Below are 20,617 nucleotides of genomic sequence, written 5' to 3' on the forward strand. Positions count from 1 at the left end.
ACCCCCTGCACACACCCTGCACACACCCTGCACACACCCTGCGCTCACCCTACACACCCCCTGCACACACCCTGCGCTCACCCTGCACACACCCTGCGCTCACCCTACACACCCCCTGCACACACCCTGCACACACCCTGCGCTCACCCTGCACACACCCTGCGCTCACCCTACACACCCTGCACACACCCTGCACACACCCTGCGCTCACCCTACACACCCTGCACACCCCCTGCACACACCCCTGCGCACACACCCTGCGCTCACCCTGCACACACCCTGCACACACCCTGCACACACCCTGCGCTCACCCTGCACACACCCTGCACACACCCTGCACACACCCCCTGCACACACCACACACACCCCCTGCACTCCGACCTGCAGCTCTTCCATCAACAGACACTTCAATACCCTGAAGGCTGCATCTTCTCAGGGCGGCAGAACAGGCAGCATGGTGGGTCAGAGGGCCTAAAGGGCCCCGGCCCCCAGAGCGCCCCGGGGCCCCCAGAGCGCCCCGGCCCCCAGAGCGCCCCGGGGCCCCCAGAGCGCCCCGGGGTCCCCAGAGCGCCCCGGCTTCAGGTGAAAAGAGGTTGAATAAAACGCACTTTCACCTCTCCTGTGTTGTTGGGCCCAGTTTTGTGAATTAAAGGCATCGGGAGGGGGTTGGGGTGGATTAGAAAACTGACTTCCAAGAATTCTCTTATTCGAGTCACCAGAACAGGGATAACGGCGGGGGGGGGACCGCAGGAATGCGTGGACGCGCGCCAACCGAGTGTGTCAACATTTACTCCAAAGAGGCAGAAAACCTGCAGCCCTGATCCAGATGTGTCCTGCATTGTTTAAAATGCTGACCCCGGTTCACTAAGACCCCCCCGGACAGTTGCGCAAGATCCGCGGACATTGTGCAAGCAGACAGAAACACCCACGCGTGACTAAAACACGACCCGACGGAACTCACATAGATGCTGTGGAAAGTGCCGTCATAGAAGCGGACAGGACTGTCCAGCTCCAGCCGCTGCGTCTGGTCGTTCCCGGCCGCCAGGATCTGGTCTCCTGCGCTCGGGCCGAAGGGGAGAAGTTCCCCCCGCGTGAGGCTCTGCACTGGCGCCGCGAATCCCAGGACCGCGAGGCAGAAGATCCATCCTCGCTCCTCCCGACCCATTGTTGGTGTGTGTGAGCGGCTCTGGCGGTGCTGGACGGTCGCGGAGACACGAGAGTGACGCGCAGCCGGAGTCGGAGAGACTTTCAGGGTTTGAGACGCGGGGCGGAGTTGGGGGAGGCTGGTGGAGCCCTGCCGGGGGAGGGGGGAGGGGGGGGGGCAGCAGGGGGCTCTTTCTGCTCTGCTCCTGCTTTAACAACTGCAGTAAATACACACTTTTTAAACACAAGCCGATGAGCGATAAGGCACAAAATGATCAAGGAAATGTTTTAAGCTGCTAAAATAGATGTGGTCCTGGACAGGGACGCGGAGGGGGTCTGGCCTCAGGCCAGGGGGCCACCAGAGCTCAGGCATCAGAGCATGGACCAGTTCCCAACAACAGAGCCCCAAAGATGAGCAGAAGAGGACAGCAGAGCAGTGTAGCAGCTAATCCCTCCAGGCTGAGGCTCTCACACAGCTGGGGTGGTGGGGCCCTGATGGGGCCCAGGGTCACACACCTGAGCACTTGGTGACCATGGAAACGCTGGAGGGTTAGGAGGGGCCACAGGGAGGGGCCGCAGGGAGGAGCCGCAGGGAGGGGCCACAGGGAGGGCCACAGGGAGGGGCCACCTGGAGGGGCCACATGGTATAATATATAGAAATGATGCAGATGTGTTGCGTCTGCTATAGAGCTGCAGTCACAAGGCCTCTTAATACACGTCTACCCTTGTTGTTATTGTTGTTATTACAGTATTATTACAGTTATTATTCTCCTGAGAAAACATGGCTGAGACTTTGCACTGTTGGGCCCAAACGTGTGTAAGAAGCTGAATTCTCAGACTTCTGCTCGTCTAAACGCTGATGGCGCCACCTGTTGGTGAATTTAGGAAGAGTTTGTGTCCTTAAGATGGTCGATGTTTATTCTGTAAGTTAAGAATTAAGAAAAAGGTTATTAAAGTAACGAGATCGTCTTAAATAGTGCACGTAGATGACTTATTGCGTTAGCAACAGTGTTAATTTAATTCTAAACAAAATTACACGAAACATTACAAAGAAAATCCCAAAATAATGGATTTCAAAACATTAAATGGAATCATTTTAATGAAGCTTGTAAATGACAACATCCTGTTTGGGTTGGTGTTAAAGATAAAGATAAATGTGTGTCAGCAGGCAAAGGTGAGGAAAAACGACCTCCGTGGTCACATGACACACACACGCATATATATACACACACACACACACACACACACTCACATGACACACACACACACCCTCACACACACACTCACATGACCCACACACCCTCACACACACACACACCCTCACACACACACATACACTCACATACACACACACACCCTCTCTCTCTCTCTCTCACACACACACACACACTCACATACACACACACACCCTCTCTCTCTCACACGCACACGCACACACACACACACACACACGCACACACATGCTCTTTGTTACTTCCGAGCCGATTTTTCGCGTTGTTTTCCGGACCAAAGTCTGACTGGGGGATGGGGGGGGGGGGGGGGGTTATAAGACGAGGCAGCGCGGTGGGGGGGTCACACTTTGACCTCTCCCACGTCTTCCAGTTGCAGGAGCGACCTGTGATCCTCGGGGTTGGAAGGCAGCTCCTGGCTCGGTGTTCTGGTATTTACACGCTATAAACTTGTAGAATGGGAACCCTCATTAATACTCTAATATAATCGGATCAAACCGCCTCTAATCACACTGAATTTGTCCACTAGGGTTTCGGTGGAAAGCGAACGAAAGACCTTTAGATGTGATCGAAACACAGCGGCTCCATCGTGGGAAGCTGCGTCATCGGGTTAAAGCGACAGCGGCTGACGTCGGCTGACGTCGGGGGGGGGGGCGCCGGCGGTCGTGCAGCGGCTCTGCAGCAGCTTCCTGCTCGCTGCAGCTCCCCGCATTGGGCGCCCTCCTCGCGGATCATGCGCCTCGCTCTCCGGCTGCCCGGGGCTCCGCAGCAGGAAGTCGGCACACGTCCCGCTCAGCCTCGCCGGCCGTCGAGTTCGGTTCCGCTTTCTGCCTAACGGCCGCTCTCGCCTCCTCTTTGCCGGGCGAGACAGCGAAGACAGCGGCCGGCGGACACCGGCCTCCCCGCTGCCTCGCCTCCTCCCGCCGGGGAGAGCAGGTCATGGGGCCGTCGCTGATGGACGATCCATGGCCGCTGCCCACCCTGAGCCCGGCCGTGCCTCCCTACGTCACCCTGGGCCTGACGGTGGTGTACACCGTCTTCTACTCGCTCCTCTTCATCTTCGTGTACATCCAGCTGTGGCTGGTTCTGCGGTACCGACACAAACGCTTCAGCTACCAGACGGCCTTCCTGTCGCTGTGCCTGCTGTGGGCCGCCCTGCGCACCGTGCTCTTCTCCTTCTACTTCGAGAACTTTGTCAGCGCCAACACGCTGGGCCCGTTCCCCTTCTGGCTGCTCTACTGCTTCCCGGTGTGTCTCCAGTTCTTCACCCTCAGTCTCATGAACCTCTACTTTGCACAGGTGCGTACAAGTCAGTCTCTCACCTGAGCCGCTCATGAATATGCAACAATATGTTGGCAGCGGCTTTGGTAGCAAATAATGAAGTAATAATAAAGTGCATCAGGACCCTGAAAATGTGCCGAATGGAAATGTTTCGTTTTAGTTGTGTTGCCCTGATCTGGAGACGCCTTCTCCTGTCTTAGAGGCAGGATCCTGTCATTTCACATGAAACCTGCTTCCCATTCTTTCACCTGTGAGAAGATGCAAAATGGTTCTGCAACAAGTACCTTCGGGGGGGTAGAAACGCTCCTGACGTGCACAGCTTCACGTGTCATCGGGCACGGCCGTGCTGTCGGCATGAGAGCGAAACCACACGGTTCCTCTTTCCAAAGCTCTCCGGGTTTAGAGAAGTGAAAGCAGGCGGTAAAGATCACGACAGCTGCTTGGTTCTTTGTCCTCACAGGTCATTTTTAAGGCCAAGTCAAAGTTCGCCCCAGAGCTGCTCCGCTTCAGGTGAGACGGGGGCTGTTTGGGGGCGTGCGTTGCACCAGGACGTGTGTGTTTACCGTGTGGTGTGTTTGCTGCCGCAGGCTGCCCATGTACCTGCTCTTCCTGTTTGTCAGCCTGCTGTTTTTGGTTGTGAACCTGGTCTGCGCCCTGCTGGTGAGGACGTCCTCCACAGACACTCACGCCATCGTGCTGGTGAGGGTGGCCATAAACGACACGCTGTTCGTGCTGTCGGCCGTCTCGCTCTCTGTGTGTCTGTACAAGATCGCAAAGATGTCCCTGGCCAACATTTATCTGGAATCCAAGGTGAGGAGCGTGTATCCTAATGTGGGACTCCCTCATTTTACTCTGCTCATCCTCCCACCTGGACGTCCAAACCCTGCAATTCCGTGTGCCTCCTGCAGGGGACGTCAGTGTGCCAGGTGACGGGGGTGGGCGCCGTCGTCATCCTGCTGTACTCCTCCAGGGCCTGCTACAACCTGGTTGTCCTGGGACTGTCCAACAAAAGCATCAACTCCTTTGACTACGACTGGTACAACGTTTCGGACCAGGTCAGGCGGAGATCCTTCCGGGAATTCTGGGAAATGTGAATTTTGTTAACTGAATTGATTCCGGCTGCTGGGAGCTGGGCTGAGAAGCAGAAGGTTCTTGGTTCCAGTCCCCGTGCAGACAAAGCTTGGAAGGTGTTCTGGGGGGGGGGGGGGCAGAACACCTTCAGAGCACTGCCAAGGTACCCTTAAGCAAGGTACCGGACTTACAAGAGGCCCTCATAAAAGGGATGAACTGGGGACTCATGGGGGGGGGGGGGCTGCCTTGGCCCATTCTGGACCCCCCAGTGAAAGAGATGAAGCGGACACTCTGGTTCCACAGCGTTGTCTTTGTCTTCTGTCCTGCAGGCAGATTTACAGCTGACTCTGGGAGACACCGGCTACATCGTCTTCGGCGTGGTCCTGTTCGTCTGGGAGCTCCTCCCCACTTCTCTCTTGGTGTTCTTCTTCAGAGTCCGGCAGCCGACCCTGGACCAGGTGAGCCGACCCGGTCCCAGTCACGGTTACAGAGGGTTGTTATTGCTATCATTACGGGGTTCAGATAGAACTGTGGTTGCTATGGAGATGCTACTACACTGTTAAATATAACAGGTGGAACGTACCAGTAGTTGTCCTGTAGGGATGAGGGTCCCCCTCCATGTGGGGCCACCTGGAGGGGCCTTAGGGAGGGGCCAGAGGGAGGGGCAACCTGGAGGGCCACAGGGAGGGGCCACCTGGAGGGGCCAGAGGGAGGGGCCACCTGGAGGGGCCTTAGGGAGGGGCCAGAGGGAGGGGCAACCTGGAGGGCCACAGGGAGGGGCCAGAGGGAGGGGCCAGAGGGAGGGGCAACCTGGAGGGCCACAGGGAGGGGCCAGAGGGAGGGGCCACCTGGAGGGCCACCTGGAGGGGCCTTAGGGAGGGGCCAGAGGGAGGGGCAACCTGGAGGGCCACAGGGAGGGGCCAGAGGGAGGGGCCACCTGGAGGGGCCTTAGGGAGGGGCTCTGGACCAGGTTGACACTTGCTCTTCAGCAGTTTTACACGTAACCTTTGAATGGCTGGACATGAGACATCTGAGACGATGAAGATGTTGCAGACCAGCATCGTCATCTCGGTCTCCAGGGCAACAGAGCTGGGCGTCTCTGCTTGAGAGGGAATGATGAGCTGGTTTCTGTTGGGCCCACAGAGCAGCTCTGGACTACCGGGACACATCTTCTCTTCAAGGTCTTACTTCTTCGACAACCCGCGGCGATATGACAGCGACGATGACCTGGCCTGGAGCGTCATGCCACAGAACATCCAGGCCAGGTAACCCCCCCCCCATTAGAGCGAGGTGCCACTGTATAGGAATGATGTGACCAATGTCTCCGTGTGTTCGTCCAGTCTGGCGGCCGACGGCTACGAGTGGGGGAGCCAGAGCAGCGGCATCAACGCCCACGTTAGCGGGGACGACGGCTCTCGCCTCCCTCACCTGGAGGAGATGGGCCACTACTGATGACCTTTGACATCGTTTTCTTCGTGTTGGCACAGTCCGTCTTCGGGACAGAGACACACTGGTCCCGATGTGCCCCCCCCCCCGCTTGACTCTGCCACCGACTGGCCTCTGCCAGCATCCGAGGGTCCATTAATGCAGCTTCATTTTGCACATCGCCTGTATAGTTTCTATTGAATGATGGTTAATATATTTCCAGACTTTTGTAATATGTACTGTATTTCTATTTTATGCACTGTTTATTAGTAAATGTTAAAACTTAATTTCATTAAAATGTTAAAGGGTGACAATTTATGGTTGCTCATGTTTTTCCTAGCATACTTTAGCAAAGTCTAAAAAAGGCCCGCCTTGTTGTAATTCACCATTTTTATTGGTCAGGTTTCTAGAAGCACTGATACATCATGTACCTTGTGACTTTACCGAAGATTAAACTCCAAAAAATCACTGCTTTCCAAATAACCGGAGCGTTTTCACCAGTTGGCATTTTCAGATTGTCTAGAAAAAAGCTCGTTTGCAGAGACTGACGATCTGATGTTATTTGGCCGCTACCACTGCAGAACGTTCACGGTAAACATGAACCTCCAAACGCAAGAAACTGTGACAGTTCAGAAGTTTGCAGCCTGGCAGGAATCACGAGAGATGATGTTGAATTAGAGCTGCTGCTTAAGTGAAGAAGTTGAAGGCTTCTCTAACAGCGGTTCCAACGGAAGCCAGTAGGGGGCAGCCTAAAACGGCTCTAAAACGATGGCTAATTAAAATAATGCACGTTGACGCAGACGCCATCTACTCTGCACAGATAAATTCATCCACACTTATGTCGATGGGGTTCCATCAGAAAAAAGGGATGTTTCATTCAGATCTTTCCTCATATTATTGCAAACTCCAGAACATTTTGTCATAAAGTAGCTTATAACAGCTGATTCCATGTGAAAAGCATAACACAATAAGCATATGCAGAACACTGTACCTTAAAGTATTAACTGCAGAAACAATATGCAAAATATGTGGATTATTTCTGAACAATACTGCTGCCTGTAATGATTTTTTTTTGTTTTTTATCTGAAAAAAGAAAAAAATCTGTAATGTGAGCATTCTCTTGGAGGTGACCCGAAAAAAGACGTCCTCACAATCCCTTTGAGTCATGACATTCAACATCTGCCCAGTCGCCAGCTGTAAATGATCCGATATCTGCGTATTTATGTCTGGCAGAATCAGAACCTTCCATTTCAGGACCTGCTGTTGCGCAACCTTCACACAGGCCGCCGTCACAGAGCACTTAAGGGGGGGCTGGGGGGCTCCCCACTAGCTCGGGTCTGATGGTTTACCCAGTTCAACCTTTACTCCTTTTTCTCCTGCACCTGCAGGTAGGCGCACACACACACACACACACACACACACACACAGATGGGAGAAAGCATCAATATCAACAGGGATCACGCTCCACCAGTCATGAAAGAGTGGAAAGTCTTACTGGTTAAGTATTTTTCTTTGGCTCTGGCCCGCTCGTCTGCATCAAAGTACCAGACTGTGATGGCATACCTGCGGAGACAGAGCAGCCAGTTACAGCAGCAGATAATCTGGGCCTGTGCCGATGACAGAGGCCGGGCGCTGACCTGGTGGCATAAGCCGGCTGAACCTCGTGAGGGTTCCGTCTGTCTGACCAGAACAACAGCAGACGGTCAAATTTGGGCTCTATATCGGCAAACTGAGCTTTTCCTTCAGGGAAGATCCGAAGAAGGCCTCCGTGTTCCTGAAAACAAATGAAAAGATACGTCAGAGGGAACGCAGCCGCCTCCTCAAGATGTGTCAGTCATGTCAAAGGAACAGAGGAAGAGCACATTCATTAAAAGGTGGTGGGACTGAGCTCCAGGAGGAAAGCTCCGGATGGGAAGCAGCGGCGGGTGGCTTTCCTGGGGAGGGATAGGAAGAATAACTGACAGGAAAACTGCTCCGGCTGGATAAAGGAGCTGTAAAGTGAAAACGCAGATTGTGCTGAGCGTGCTGCTGAAATCCTCGTGCAGCCGATATGAAAAGACTTCTCTCTTCACACGCACACCGGCAGGGGAATAAAGCTCACACCCTCCTCAGGAAGAGTCAAGTTCTTCCCATCCAAACCGCCCTGAATGGGGGGAATCCCAGTGGCGCCTGCAGCACCAGCACAGCTCCTTTACTTCTGCCTTGATCCTGTGATGCGTCACCACGCTTAGAATAATTCAGTGTGCTAATGAAGCTAATGAAGCACACATCACAGGATGCCCCTGATCTCCTGACCCCCCCCCCCCCCAGCTATGCTATGCTATGCTATGCTAAACGCCACATCGTCCCAGCGTAAACTCTCCTCTCTTGTTTCAGAAATGACCTGAATCACGTGTGTGAGCGCGCCCCAACGCAGCATTCGCTAATATGTCGATCATTATATTTGGAATTGGCAATTTCAGGTGTTTCTGTTGATCCCGCAGATACACCTGGATGCATCCATGTCCGGAACGATTTACAGGTAAAATTGAGCTGCTCACAAGTGAAAGCTTAAGGTCACCAAAAGGTCAACACTAAACCAGATGTTCCGGGGGAGCCTGAAGCTTCACCGCGTCCAAGTTAAAGGAAACTAGAATCTGAGCAAAGCCGACACCCACAACGCGTGGTGGCGCTCTGCCTGAACAAGCGCAGATGTTCCCCCAGCACGGTCTGAATGTTGGCCGGTGTTCCCTGGTGCTCCATGGTGCTCCGTGGTGTTCCCTGGTGCTCCCTGGTGCTCTGTGGTGTTCCATGGTGCTCCCTGGTGTTCCATGTTGCTCCGTGGTGTTCCCTGGTGCTCCATGTTGCTCCCTGGTGCTCCCTGGTGTTCCCTGGTGCTCCCTGGTGTTCCCTGGTGTTCCCTGGTGCTCCATGTTGCTCCCTGGTGCTCCATGTTGCTCCCTGGTGCTCCATGGTGTTCCCTGGTTCTCCATGGTGCCCCTTGTGTTCCCTGGTTCTCCATGGTGCTCCCTGGTGTTCCTTGGTTCTCGCATTGCCATGTTGCTCCCTGGGTGTTGCCCTGGTTCTCCATGGTGCTCCCTGGTGCTCTGTGGTGTCCATGGTGCTCCATGTTGCTCCCTGGTGCTCCATGGTGTTCCCTGGTTCTCCATGGTGCTCCCTGGTGCTCCATGGTGTTCCCTGGTTCTCCATGTTGCTCCCTGGTGCTCCATGTTGCTCCCTGGTGTTCCCTGGTTCTCCATGTTGCTCCCTGGTGCTCCATGGTGTTCCCTGGTTCTCCATGGTGCTCCCTGGTGCTCCATGGTGCTCCCTGGTGCTCCATGTTGCTCCCTGGTGTTCCCTGGTTTCTCCATGTTGCTCCCTGGTGCTCCATGGTGTTCCCTGGTTCTCCATGTTGCTCCCTGGTGTTCCTTGGTTCTCCATGTTGCTCCCTGGTGTTCCCTGGTGTTCCCTGGTGCTCCATGGTGTTCCCTGGTTCTCCATGTTGCTCCCTGGTGTTCCCTGGTTCTCCATGTTGCTCCCTGGTGTCCCTGGTTCTCCATGGTGCTCCCTGGTGTTCCCTGGTGCTCCATGGTGTTCCCTGGTGCTCCCTGGTGTTCCCTGGTGTTCCCTGGTTCTCTGTAGTTTAGATGATGGCTGGTCGGTGGTGAAGCGCTCCCGCTACCTTCTACGACCACGCCCGTGCGTTGACCCCGTCTCCTCAGTGTGACCCTGTGAATGGACCAGGGCGGCTGTAGAGACGGGGGCCTGTCCTTGGGTCTCATCCAGCCCCGGGACAAGGTTCCACGTGCACGTTGTCCTGCAGTCAGATGTGGATTAGGGCAGAGCCCCACACACAGTGCACAGCCTTAATTGGAACGCCAGTAGATTGAGCTTGGAATGCCCAATCCAAGGAAGAGGAAAGCTTCTAATTGCTGGTAACAATCCTGACAGAAGGTTTTTTTAGATCCAACATCACGAGACGCAGCCATGCATGACCTGCAGTCTATCACACACTTGGACCCCAAGGCTAAATGGTGTTTCCTGCAATTATGTCATTTTCATACGCAGGTCTGGGGGTCAATTACGTGAGGAAGTCCAAAGACCGTCTGTGTCTTCACATGGAAGCCGCCCCCCCTCCCACACGCTGCTGCAGGCTCCTGCTGGGGTTCCTTCCTGCCGTCGGTGTTGGAATTATAACAGACTCAGAGTTTTCATCCGTGCACACAAAAGCTCCGTCACAATGTGCAAACAGGCGTTACACAAAAGCGTCTGAGGTGGCAGCAGCTGGTAAACAGCTGGTAAACAGCTGGTAAACAGCTGGTAAACAGCTGGTAAAGAGTCAGTCAGCAACAGTGAGCTGTTGTGAGGACTGAGCGATGCTCCGGGACCCTCAGCCAGGAGGCTAAACAGAAGAGATGGTTCTCCTACGTCGAGGCAGCGATGCTGTTGTGAACCACTAACACACACACACACACACACCCACACACACACACACACACACACACGGTCCTGCAGGGTCTACGGTCTGTTGTGCTCCAGCTTGTTGCTCCTGGCTCGTCCCTTCATCACAGGTCACCTAAACGGCGCCGGTTTGGTCCCATTTTCCGTTCATGAGTCAGTTAATGGACAGTTGCTGTGCGACGTGGTGGATATTGTTGGTGCTGATCCAACTCTGGGCCCTGCAGACCAGACATGTTCCATGATCCAGCCGCTGGGCTGTGGCCCTGTTGGGACGGCCCTCCCCACGCCACCACTGAGCCACAGCAGCCTGGTGAAGGCTCAGAGGTGCTGGTGGAGGTTCAAAGGTGCTGGTGGAGGCTCAGAGATGCTGGTGAAGGTTCAGAGGTGCCGGTGAAGGTTCAGAGGTGCCGGTGAAGGTTCAGAGGTGCCGGTGAAGGTTCAAAGGTGCCGGTGAAGGTTCAGAGGTGCTGGTGAAGGTTCAGAGGTGCTGGTGAAGGCTCAGAGGTGCTGGTGAAGGCTCAGAGGTGCTGGTGAAGGTTCAGAGGTGCTGGTGAAGGTTCAGAGGTGCCGGTGAAGGTTCAAAGGTGCTGGTGAAGGCTCAGAGATGCTGGTGAAGGTTCAGAGATGCTGGTGAAGGTGGTGAAGGTTCAGAGATGCTGGTGAAGGCTCAGAGGTGCTGGTGAAGGCTCAGAGGTGCTGGTGAAGGTGGTGAAGGTTCAGAGATGCTGGTGAAGGTTCAAAGGTGCTGGTGAAGGCTCAGAGATGCTGGTGAAGGTTCAGAGATGCTGGTGAAGGTGGTGAAGGTTCAGAGATGCTGGTGAAGGCTCAGAGATGCTGGTGAAGGTGGTGAAGGTTCAGAGATGCTGGTGAAGGCTCAGAGGTGCTGGTGAAGGCTCAGAGGTGCTGGTGAAGGTTCAGAGGTGCCGGTGAAGGTTCAAAGGTGCTGGTGAAGGCTCAGAGATGCTGGTGAAGGTTCAGAGATGCTGGTGAAGGCTCAGAGATGCTGGTGAAGGTGGTGAAGGTTCAGAGATGCTGGTGAAGGTTCAGAGATGCTGGTGAAGGTTCAGAGATGCCGGTGAAGGTTCAGAGATGCTGGTGAAGGCTCAGAGGTGCCGGTGAAGGTTCAGAGGTGCTGGTGAAGGCTCAGAGATGCTGGTGAAGGTTCAGAGATGCTGGTGAAGGCTCAGAGATGCTGGTGAAGGTTCAGAGATGCTGGTGAAGGCTCAGAGATGCTGGTGAAGGTTCAGAGATGCTGGTGAAGGCTCAGAGATGCTGGTGAAGGTTCAGAGATGCTGGTGAAGGCTCAGAGGTGCCGGTGAAGGTTCAGAGATGCTGGTGAAGGCTCAGAGGTGCTGGTGAAGGTTGCAGGAAGCAGAATGTTGACAGCATTTTAACACGCCGCCGTCAACAGTGGGTCAACGGCAGGTCTGCACATTCTGGGGCGCCACGACCTCCTCCATCAAGTGGCCCGCTCACCGGGTCCTCTGGTACGCCCCCCAGGTTCTTGGTGCCAGGCCAGGAGATAAATCCCACCTTCTGGCCTGTGTGCAGACGTGTACAGATGTGTTATCCTTCCTCTGTGGTGCCACCAGTGGTGGCTCCGTCCGTTCTGGACCGCTCCACCGTCTTCCAGAGCATTTCTAGATCGGACTCGTCTTGCTAACTGGCTCGCTAACTCTTTTCCTAACTAACTAACTAACTAACTAACTAAGGATCATTACAGCTTCTGAAAGGACAGAAGGAAGACAAGGAAATTTCAAAATACCAAATAACAAGTTTGAGTCCTGAAATGTATTCTGCCCTTTTTTGGTCTTGGTGTGCAGTTTTTATAGCTGGGTTGTTCGAGGAGGTGGGACGGGATCTATAGGAGGTGGGACGGAGTCTATATGAGATGGGACGGGATCTATAGGAGGTGGGACGGAGTCTATAGGAGGTGGGACGGAGTCTATAGGAGGTGGGACGGAGTCTATAGGAGGTGGGGATGGGATCTATAGGAGGTGGACGGGTCTATAGGAGGTGGACGGTCCTATAGGAGGTGGGACGGGAATCTATAGGAGGGGGACGGGATAGTCTATAGGAGGTGGGACGGGATCTATAGGAGGTGGGACGGAGTCTATAGGAGGTGGACGGGATCATAGGAGGTGGGGCGGAGTTATAGGAGGTGGGACGGGATCTATAGGAGGTGGGACGGAGTCTATAGGAGGTGGGACGGAGTCTATAGGAGGTGGGATGGGATCTATAGGAGGTGGGACGGAGTCTATAGGAGGTGGGACGGGATCTATAGGAGGTGGGACGGAGTCTATAGGAGGTGGGACGGAGTCTATAGGAGGTGGGACGGAGTCTATAGGAGGTGGAATTGGGACGGAGTCTATAGGAGGTGGGACGGGATCTATAGGAGGTGGGACGGAGTCTATATGAGATGGGACGGGATCTATAGGAGGTGGGACGGAGTCTATAGGAGGTGGGACGGAGTCTATATGAGATGGGACGGGATCTATAGGAGGTGGGACGGAGTCTATAGGAGGTGGGACGGGATCTATAGGAGGTGGGACGGAGTCTATAGGAGGTGGGATGGGATCTATAGGAGGTGGGACGGAGTCTATAGGAGGTGGGACGGAGTCTATCGGAGGTGGGACGGAGTCTATAGGAGGTGGGACGGAGTCTATAGGAGATGGGACGGGATCTATAGGAGGTGGGACGGAGTCTATAGGAGATGGGACGGGGTCTATATGAGATGGGACGGGGTCTATAGGAGGTGGAGGTGGGGTCTATGGATCTAAATGAGAGGAAGATGTACAGTAACGGCCGCTTCAGGCTGGTTGATCACACGTAGCTGAATATAAAGATCAGCGAGGTCCTGGACGTCCCGTTTGTTCTGATGGGATGTTCGGAGACATCTAGGAACATTATTGTCTGCATACCTTGGCATTCCAGTCTTTGTTAAGGTAATATATGCATGTGACACACCGCCCGTCGCCATTTGGGTTGTCCACGTGGCGCACGTACCCCGTTCCGTTTCCAGGGTAACACGCCACCATCGCCTGAAACCAGAGAGAATAAAAGTGTGAGACCAGCAACAAGAGCTAAAGCTCATGGAAACTGAAGATGCTAAGATGCTAAATGAAGGCGGGCCAGAGCAGAGCGCCACGGCGAGCAGCTGTGAGGGCAGCAGACGCCCGTGTGGCCTCTGATGTAAAGCCAGCAGGCCGCCTTGGCGCCCCCCCGCCATTGTTCTGGATTCACCTGCGCCAAGGTTGCTTACAACACAGCCGCCGCACTATAAACCAGTGAGGGACCACACCGGAGATATCACGTGCACGTCGATTTCCCCTCGCCCCTTCCTGCCCCGCTGGCTCCTATGATAGGCTGGGGGTGTTGGCAGCGGCGCTGGGAGCTGCACAGTCCAGAGCCAGCCTGGCATTCCCACCGGGAACACAACATTCCTCCTCAGTCACCAACTTAAAATATACTTTTAGAGGCGTGAATGGGAGCGCCTGTCACTCACATCTGTCTGCTGCGGGACGCAGGTCACCACCGGAATTCATAATATCAGCCTACAAAGCTGATGGAATAAGGAAAGACTAACACCCGGGGGGGGGGGCTCCCTTCTGCTTGCTAAACTGTGACTCTGAAAACAAGGGCTGGTCTGGAAGGGAATGCACATGTGACGGGTGCTAACTTGATAAAAAGCTTCCTCTTGGTAAAGTGCAATGCAGCGAGCTTATGGGAGAGCGTCTGTGTGTGTGTGTGTGTGGGGGGGGGGGGGGGGGGGGGGAGGAGACAAAGCAAATGGGTTTAGGGTTAAAGCTAGAGGAGACGAGCGAACTGCTGTAAACTCTGACTCTTGGCCTTCATCCAGCGGGAGCAGTATTTTAATGCTTGTGCTACGTGCAGAGCGTGAGGAAGGTTGGCTGATCCTTGGCTATGTGCCCCCCCCCCCCCCACTTGGCTCACCCAGCGAAGCTGAAGATGGGTAAACACGATCAGTTGGGCAAACGGGGCGGCCTAGATTTGGACAGGCGAGAACGAGGAGTGGGGGTTAAAGATGACAGTTTTATTTCTCAGACCTCCCACTGAAGGCCTCAAATGCTTTGCTAGCTGTAGCTCCTAAATAAGAGAGTGCAAACAAGGTGCTGCAGGACGACAGAGCGAAGGTTGGCTCACCCCCGTGGCCTCGTATTCAGGCCACTTTGAATCATCTTTATGAGAGTCACCCTGAAATAATGACATTTAAAAGCCGTGGGATTGATCTGATGACTGGCTGCTAATTACACTCGGATGGCACAAGATGCTGTTCGCTGCATTCGTAACTAACGATTCAGTTCATTAAAGCAGAACGGTTCATTTTTACAAAAGCAGTTTGTGGGTCGATGCTACCTAATGCTAAATTTGACCTTGTACTGGGATAATCCAGCCGTCGCTGTGATGCCACCACCACCACCACCACCACCATCATCATCATCATATAGAACATCTGCTTCATGCTCCAACGCCAGTCATGAACGAGGAAAAGCTGCAGGGGGCCTCCTCACGTAGCAGAAGCAAGGCCTCAAAACAAGTACAAACGCACGGCGGCCTCGTGGCGGCGGCGGCCTCATGGCGCGGCGGCCTCATGTTGGCGGCCTCGTGGCGGCGGCGGCCTCGTGTCGGCGGCGGCCTCGTGGCGGCGGCGGCCTCATGGCGCGGCGGCCTCATGTTGGCGGCCTCGTGGCGGCGGCGGCCTCGTGGCGTCCAGGACTGTGGGAAACCGGGCAGATTGGGTCCCAGCCCAGGACGCTCAGGCGTTTTATCTGTCCAACACTGGAGCTGAATGCAGAGGAAATCCCTGTTCCAAGCCATGACCCAGTTTATTCTTTTCTTAACTGCAGGCTGTGAACGAGAGGGGACGTATACAGCGGCCACGCTGTCCTACAGCCTCCACGGAAAAGGCCCGTCTCTGGTTTCTTTACGTACATTCTCAGCAGGGGGTCTGTCGACCTGATCGTTTCTAGCCTCCTATAAAGAAAGGAAGCAGGAGCAGAGTGGATCTTTCCGCAGCAGCGTCTCCCCAACTGCTCCGACTGACCGGCTTCATCGTGCTTGTCTGGGAGCCAAGTGAGCTCATGGGGTAATTGGATCAGTCACCGATACCGTCTTGTTGCCAGTAGCGAAAAAAGGAGCACAATTTCATGTTAAAACCTGAAGACAAGATGCATTTGGAGCCCGGGAGGCTGGAACGTTCAAAGGAAAACACAGAACGCAGGTAAATGTGATTAAATAGTGATTGAATTCAACTTAAGCCAGTGAATTAATACGGAGAGACTTCCACTGTCCAGCAACAACCAGGAGGGATCTCCACCGGGGTCAGAACCAGGACCAGCAGAAAACCGCGACATAAACATGCTGCCAATGAATTCGCACAACTCCATCAGAACAGCAGCAACAACCAGGATCGGGGGTCGGCGTCCAAAAATGCTGCCGTTGTTATTTAGTGCGTAGCGGTGAAACAATAAACAGGAAGGAGATGCATGCAAGGTGCTGCTCCGGCCCGCTGGCACCACAGGCGGAAGCAGCCTATAGAAGACATAGCAGGCCCAGCACATGACTTCCTTTAGCCGGCTCGCTCTATAGACTTGGAAGATTTAGGTCAACGGTCAACTTCCTGACCGAAGCTCTTGTTCGCCGTCGCCCTGCGACACTACAAATACATAATGTACACGGCTGAATTATGCACCTACAAGCCTTGGCTTTGGAAGGACGGCTGAGGGGGGCATCTTTAGCCCCCGGCCGAGTGCTGCTGCTCAAATATTGGAAGCAGAAGGTGCACAAATGCTGCATTTCCCTGCACTACGTGAGTTGTTCTGGCTGGAATCTAACATAGAAACAGCAGGGTGATCTCACAGCATTATCACCGCCTCTCCTCTGTGCACGGCACAGGACCAGCTCGCTGCTGTTATATAGGCAGGGCCCCCCCGCGGCCCCCTGCCGGGGGCACGCGTGACGGTTGCAGGAAGAGCTCGTCCCCAGCCTTTGGCTATGCTAAGGCAGCGCCGGCTGGGGGCGGCCTGGTCCCGAGGGGACGTGCCCACCGGGGTTTGCTGGGTCAGTCACCTTCACAGGCTCCCAGGAACGCTCTAAGGGCATCAGCGAGTCCTCAACACGTGCACGCGCCGCTGCACGCCAGCCCCCACAATGCTAGCGCAGGAGTGGAGGAAGCGGGAACAATGACATTTAATAAGTGTTTGGCCCAAATCATGTCCCCCTATCTTCCTCGTTGCAAATTCTGCGCACATTGTTCGGGATCCCTTTGAGCCACCGATACAGCGGCCGTCTATTTGTGCAAGTCATGCTGATAGTCACTGGTCACAGTCCAGGAGGGCGTTTGCCAAGACAACCGGGCCAGTGGGTGAGGAAGCAGAGGGGGCCCCACGGCTGACACCCTGACGGCCCGACGCATCAGCTGCTTCCCATGACTGCAGGCTAAAATAGAGCCTTCTGATAAACTGCTTCATGTTTACCAAGAAGCGCTGAGGTGGAAAAGCACAACTGGACGGGCGGAATAGCCTAAAAATAACAGTGATTGTAATCAGAGTTTGATGCAAGCAGATTAAAGTAAATACCTGAAGCCAGCCTGTGCTACATGTCAGACACAGAAGAGAGCAAAATAGGGCCAAAGCAAGGCGGGACACGACCCGCGGACGAGGGGAAGCTTTGACTTTGGAATTAAATAAATACATGTCCAACATTACCAAAAACCTAAAGTTCAGCCTCTGGGTGCAGGTGTTGGCTCACGAAGCCACTGAAAGAAGTTGGAGAGGCTTTAATTTTTATGTTCACAGAGCTTTGGATCGTCTCCCCTCTGGATGGAGCGAGTGATGCTGCCAGCAGCTCATCTCCCGGGTCAGGATCGCTCCACGATGACGGTTTAAAGGGGTCGGGTCACCTGAACCCAGCAGCTGGAACCAGTCTGACGTTTCTGCGGGTCAAACGGCAGCTCTACATGCACTAAACGTGCACGTCCCACACGCAGGTCCTCCTCCTCCAAAGGAATGCAGCCTCACCTATGGTCTGAGTCCACATCCAGGTACAGAACATCCCTCCCTCCCGTGGACCACACCACGGCACACAGTCCCGGATCGTCAGGTTCTGACCCGACAACCAGCTGGAGCTGCAAGAACAATCACAACGCACGTGCCGAACGTAACCTGCTAGCAGACACCTGCTCCAAGTTTAGACAAGCTAAATCCAGGTGAACGGACATTCACACTTCTCAAGGAAGGCCAGCTCCAGGCTGAACAGAACACCGGGTTTAAAGGACCAAGACCGACACACTCAGTCAGGGAGGAACCTACACACACCTCACACTTGTTCCAGATGCCTTCAGAGCTCATTACAGGAAGTGAGGCGGTCTCCTTTCTTTTTAAATGGGAAACCTCAAATATAAGAGTAGAACTTTGGTCTGCTCTCATCTCCAGAGTCGTCCAACACACCACAGTCGTGTGACCAGTTCGGGGGGGTCTGCGACCTTCTTCCCCAGGTAGTCAAACAGTAACGCGATGATTTGGGGGTAAACCTGCGCAAACTATGGGCGTCACTAGTTGCCCACCTTGGGATGTTATTAACCAGGAAGGTGTAGTCCCAGGTATGATCGGCTCACGCATGGTTAGCATGGTCCACCGCTGGCAGCAATACTTTCAGATTCAGATCCCCTTATCTGTCCCACGGGGGAGGGGTTGTACTTACTTTTGTCCTTCCATTAATTGCGTAGTTTCCCAGTTTACCGTTACAGTGTCTAATCAGGTCGTCCATCCGCCCCATCAGGAAGCGGATCTTCTCGCAGCCGGCCTCCTTCCCTTCGATCCAGGTGATTTTATCACCTCGGATGTCTTTAGTGGAGTCGCCTTTTTGGCTGACCAGCTGTCCGTCCGAGAACCTGCCCGTGTTGTGCAGGGCTTTGACATTTTCTAAAATACTCTGTCCGATCTCCGCTCCTAAGAAGTTGTCCACCACACAGATGCCGTGCTTGTTCATGCACGGAACGATGTACTCCGCAGCCAGCTTCTGAGGTGATGCGCTACTTTGTCCGTTCGGTGTGGATGTTCCGTTGGCACCGTCTTCTCCCTGCGCGTCACCCGCGCCAGGTGTGTCACCCGCGCCAGGTGTGTCACCCGCGCCAGGTGTGTCCCCGGTGGGTGCAACTGCACTGTCCGCCTTCTCGGGGCTGATTTGGGCGTCTGGCTCGTCGTGCCCGGGCGGCTGCGGCTGCGGCTGCGGCTGCTCCAGCTTCTGTTTGGGAAGTTGCGGCTTGTTCGCCTCCTTGCAGCTGAGCTTGTGCTTCCTCCAGTCCTGTTTCTGGTGCTCTTTGCTGCAGTAGAAAGAACTCCGGCACCTGCCGCACTTCAGGAGGTTCTCCATTTTCCCACAAAGTTCACAGTACTGTCGGTCCCTCTCCAAATCGCTCTTCCTCTCCATGTGTGTGGCGAACGTCACGGGGGGAGCGCTGCGCCTTTAATTCCGATCCTTCACACGCGCCCTGCTAACCAACAACTTTGGAAACGATCCACTGCCTCTGCCACGCTACACCGAGCCAGACGGAAAAGTGAGACTCAATACCTCGCCATTTCCTCACGCCTACTCCCATCTCAGATCTTGTATCAGTTAAACAATACGAAACAATGGGCTCTGGGCCGAACATTTTGTTGTCGGGCTTCGGGAGGCATTTCAGCGGGCTAACTGTCGCTCTGTAGAAAGTGCATGGCGCCGCTCGGAGTGTGCTAAACCTCTGTGGCCACGCCCGCTCTGACGTCAGCACGCAGGCGCCTCCCCCTGCTGCGCTCCCTTCAGGGCCCGTCGGACACGACCAAGAGGACTCATAAACATACTGGAAACCATGGCGATGACTGCGCTAAATAGCAGAGACGGGAACACGTGCACGTTGTTAATCACTGTCATCGTGTTATCGGACAGCGTGGCTTTGGAGTTGCCGCTTTTGATCAAATGTGAAGTCAATAAGTCGTCTGTCCAAGGCTGTAGTTGCGCAAGCACAGGCAATTTCAGCGGTGCCAAATACGTTTTTTATGCCGTTTTACGCCAACGCATGCGCGCGAAGTACCCGCGTGCAACCTTAATTGTTTATTTTTGAACTCACGACGTGCTTTGAATAAACAACTTGTAAAAATGCCCAATTCGGTAATTACTAGTCATAGCACACGCGCGCGCGCGCGCACACACACACACACACACACACGTCATTTTCTAAGTGTGTTCTTTTCCCTTGTCAAGCAACTGCAGATCTAGAACAATACACACTTTAATCAAAGGATGTGATCACGTTACTTGCTGCTCTGCCATGGTTTGAACCGCGAACACAAATGCATCGTGCGTGTGTTTTGCCCTCATTCCAGTCTTGCGTGTATGGAATTCCTTTCTCACAACAAAAGAAAATGTTGCATAGACATTTGTTAGGTTCTGAGGGCATGTAGTTTTTCATGTTTTATGCATTTTGGGACAATATCGGTGAAGTCTCAGGATACTAATTCATATTATATCGATATTCGGTAATCCTCTATGTTTCTTGCACAAAACAACTTTCAGATCAAGAGGATAACGCGTGCATGTATACACCTGGCTATATAAATAACTGCTGAAATGGGAATAGATGACAAAGAATATGCTGTGTATTCATCACCAACTCAGATTGGCATCCGCCGTATGGCACGTACTCAGTCCGCAGGAGTCCCTGAAGGAGGGGTTTTCTAAAGAGGGTTAGTTATGTGTAATCTGATGAAGACAGGTTACATTAAACTTACAGTTTTAATGACAAATGCCATTTGCCAGTGGTAGATTGCCAAATTTGGAATTTTAAAGTACTGATGCTGACACTAATGTATCCTAACAAATCGTTGGCATGGCAAAGAATGCTTCATTAAAAAGCAAATGGTCACCAAGTAATTAAAAAAACCCATTACAATAATGTAAAATCAACCTTTAATCAATCGGAAATCTAGTGTAGCTAGGATTATTTAAAGACTGAACAAATTTCGAGAAAA

The 20,617-nt window shown here is 53.8% G+C and overlaps 3 protein-coding genes across 5 annotated transcripts in view; 1 reads left to right on the forward strand and 2 right to left on the reverse strand.

The window, feature by feature from the left end:
- The window catches only part of nid1a (nidogen 1a), a 13,276-nt gene extending 12,020 nt beyond the window's left edge, over positions 1-1,256 (reverse strand). Inside the window, exon 1 of the mRNA XM_003976187.3 lies at positions 962-1,256. Coding sequence (XP_003976236.1) covers positions 962-1,165 — 204 coding nt within the window. The 5' untranslated portion in view covers positions 1,166-1,256. The remainder of the gene's footprint in view (positions 1-961) is intronic.
- A 1,415-nt stretch (positions 1,257-2,671) lies between these two features.
- gpr137ba (G protein-coupled receptor 137Ba) lies at positions 2,672-6,463 on the forward strand. 2 transcript variants are annotated; one of them, XM_003976186.3, is made up of 8 exons: positions 2,672-2,803; positions 2,902-3,671; positions 4,114-4,163; positions 4,241-4,463; positions 4,562-4,708; positions 5,054-5,182; positions 5,868-5,989; positions 6,065-6,463. In XM_003976186.3, the coding sequence occupies exons 2-8, from the start codon at positions 3,312-3,314 to the stop codon at positions 6,174-6,176; spliced, it is 1,143 nt and encodes a 380-aa protein (XP_003976235.1). In that variant the 5' UTR covers positions 2,672-2,803; positions 2,902-3,311; the 3' UTR covers positions 6,177-6,463. The 2 variants fall into 2 exon arrangements, with proteins under 2 accessions (XP_003976235.1, XP_029691578.1); XM_029835718.1 differs by having other exon boundaries at positions 4,274-4,463.
- Positions 6,464-6,524: 61 nt separating this feature from the next.
- On the reverse strand, positions 6,525-19,682 carry egln1a (egl-9 family hypoxia-inducible factor 1a). 2 transcript variants are annotated; one of them, XM_029835719.1, is made up of 5 exons: positions 18,312-19,664; positions 13,511-13,630; positions 7,787-7,923; positions 7,645-7,712; positions 6,525-7,531 (listed from the first exon to the last, which is right to left on the reverse strand). In XM_029835719.1, exons 1-5 carry the CDS (start codon positions 19,038-19,040, stop codon positions 7,476-7,478), a joined length of 1,110 nt encoding a protein of 369 aa, XP_029691579.1. In that variant the 5' UTR covers positions 19,041-19,664; the 3' UTR covers positions 6,525-7,475. The 2 variants fall into 2 exon arrangements, with proteins under 2 accessions (XP_029691579.1, XP_029691580.1); XM_029835720.1 differs by lacking the exons at positions 6,525-7,531; positions 7,645-7,712; positions 7,787-7,923 and adding an exon at positions 7,941-8,083 and having other exon boundaries at positions 18,312-19,682.
- Between the last annotated feature and the right edge of the window lie 935 nt (positions 19,683-20,617).

Source organism: Takifugu rubripes, chromosome 4 (assembly GCF_901000725.2).
Source record: "Takifugu rubripes chromosome 4, fTakRub1.2, whole genome shotgun sequence".
NCBI lineage: Eukaryota > Metazoa > Chordata > Actinopteri > Tetraodontiformes > Tetraodontidae > Takifugu > Takifugu rubripes.

What these genes read in the sequence shown, in the direction of transcription:
- gpr137ba (XM_003976186.3), top strand. Translation starts at nt 3,312, where the DNA reads ATGGGGCCGTCGCTGATGGACGATCCATGGCCGCTGCCCACCCTGAGC. An exon ending in TGAACCTCTACTTTGCACAG is followed by an intron (nt 3,672 to 4,113) that starts GTGCGTACAAGT and finishes TTGTCCTCACAG; the next exon opens with GTCATTTTTAAGGCCAAGTC. An exon ending in GGCAGCCGACCCTGGACCAG is followed by an intron (nt 5,183 to 5,867) that starts GTGAGCCGACCC and finishes TTGGGCCCACAG; the next exon opens with AGCAGCTCTGGACTACCGGG.
- egln1a (XM_029835719.1), bottom strand. Translation starts at nt 19,040, where the DNA reads ATGGAGAGGAAGAGCGATTTGGAGAGGGACCGACAGTACTGTGAACTT. An exon ending in CAATTAATGGAAGGACAAAA is followed by an intron (nt 13,631 to 18,311) that starts GTAAGTACAACC and finishes CTCTGGTTTCAG; the next exon opens with GCGATGGTGGCGTGTTACCC. An exon ending in CAGCCGGCTTATGCCACCAG is followed by an intron (nt 7,713 to 7,786) that starts GTCAGCGCCCGG and finishes CTGTCTCCGCAG; the next exon opens with GTATGCCATCACAGTCTGGT.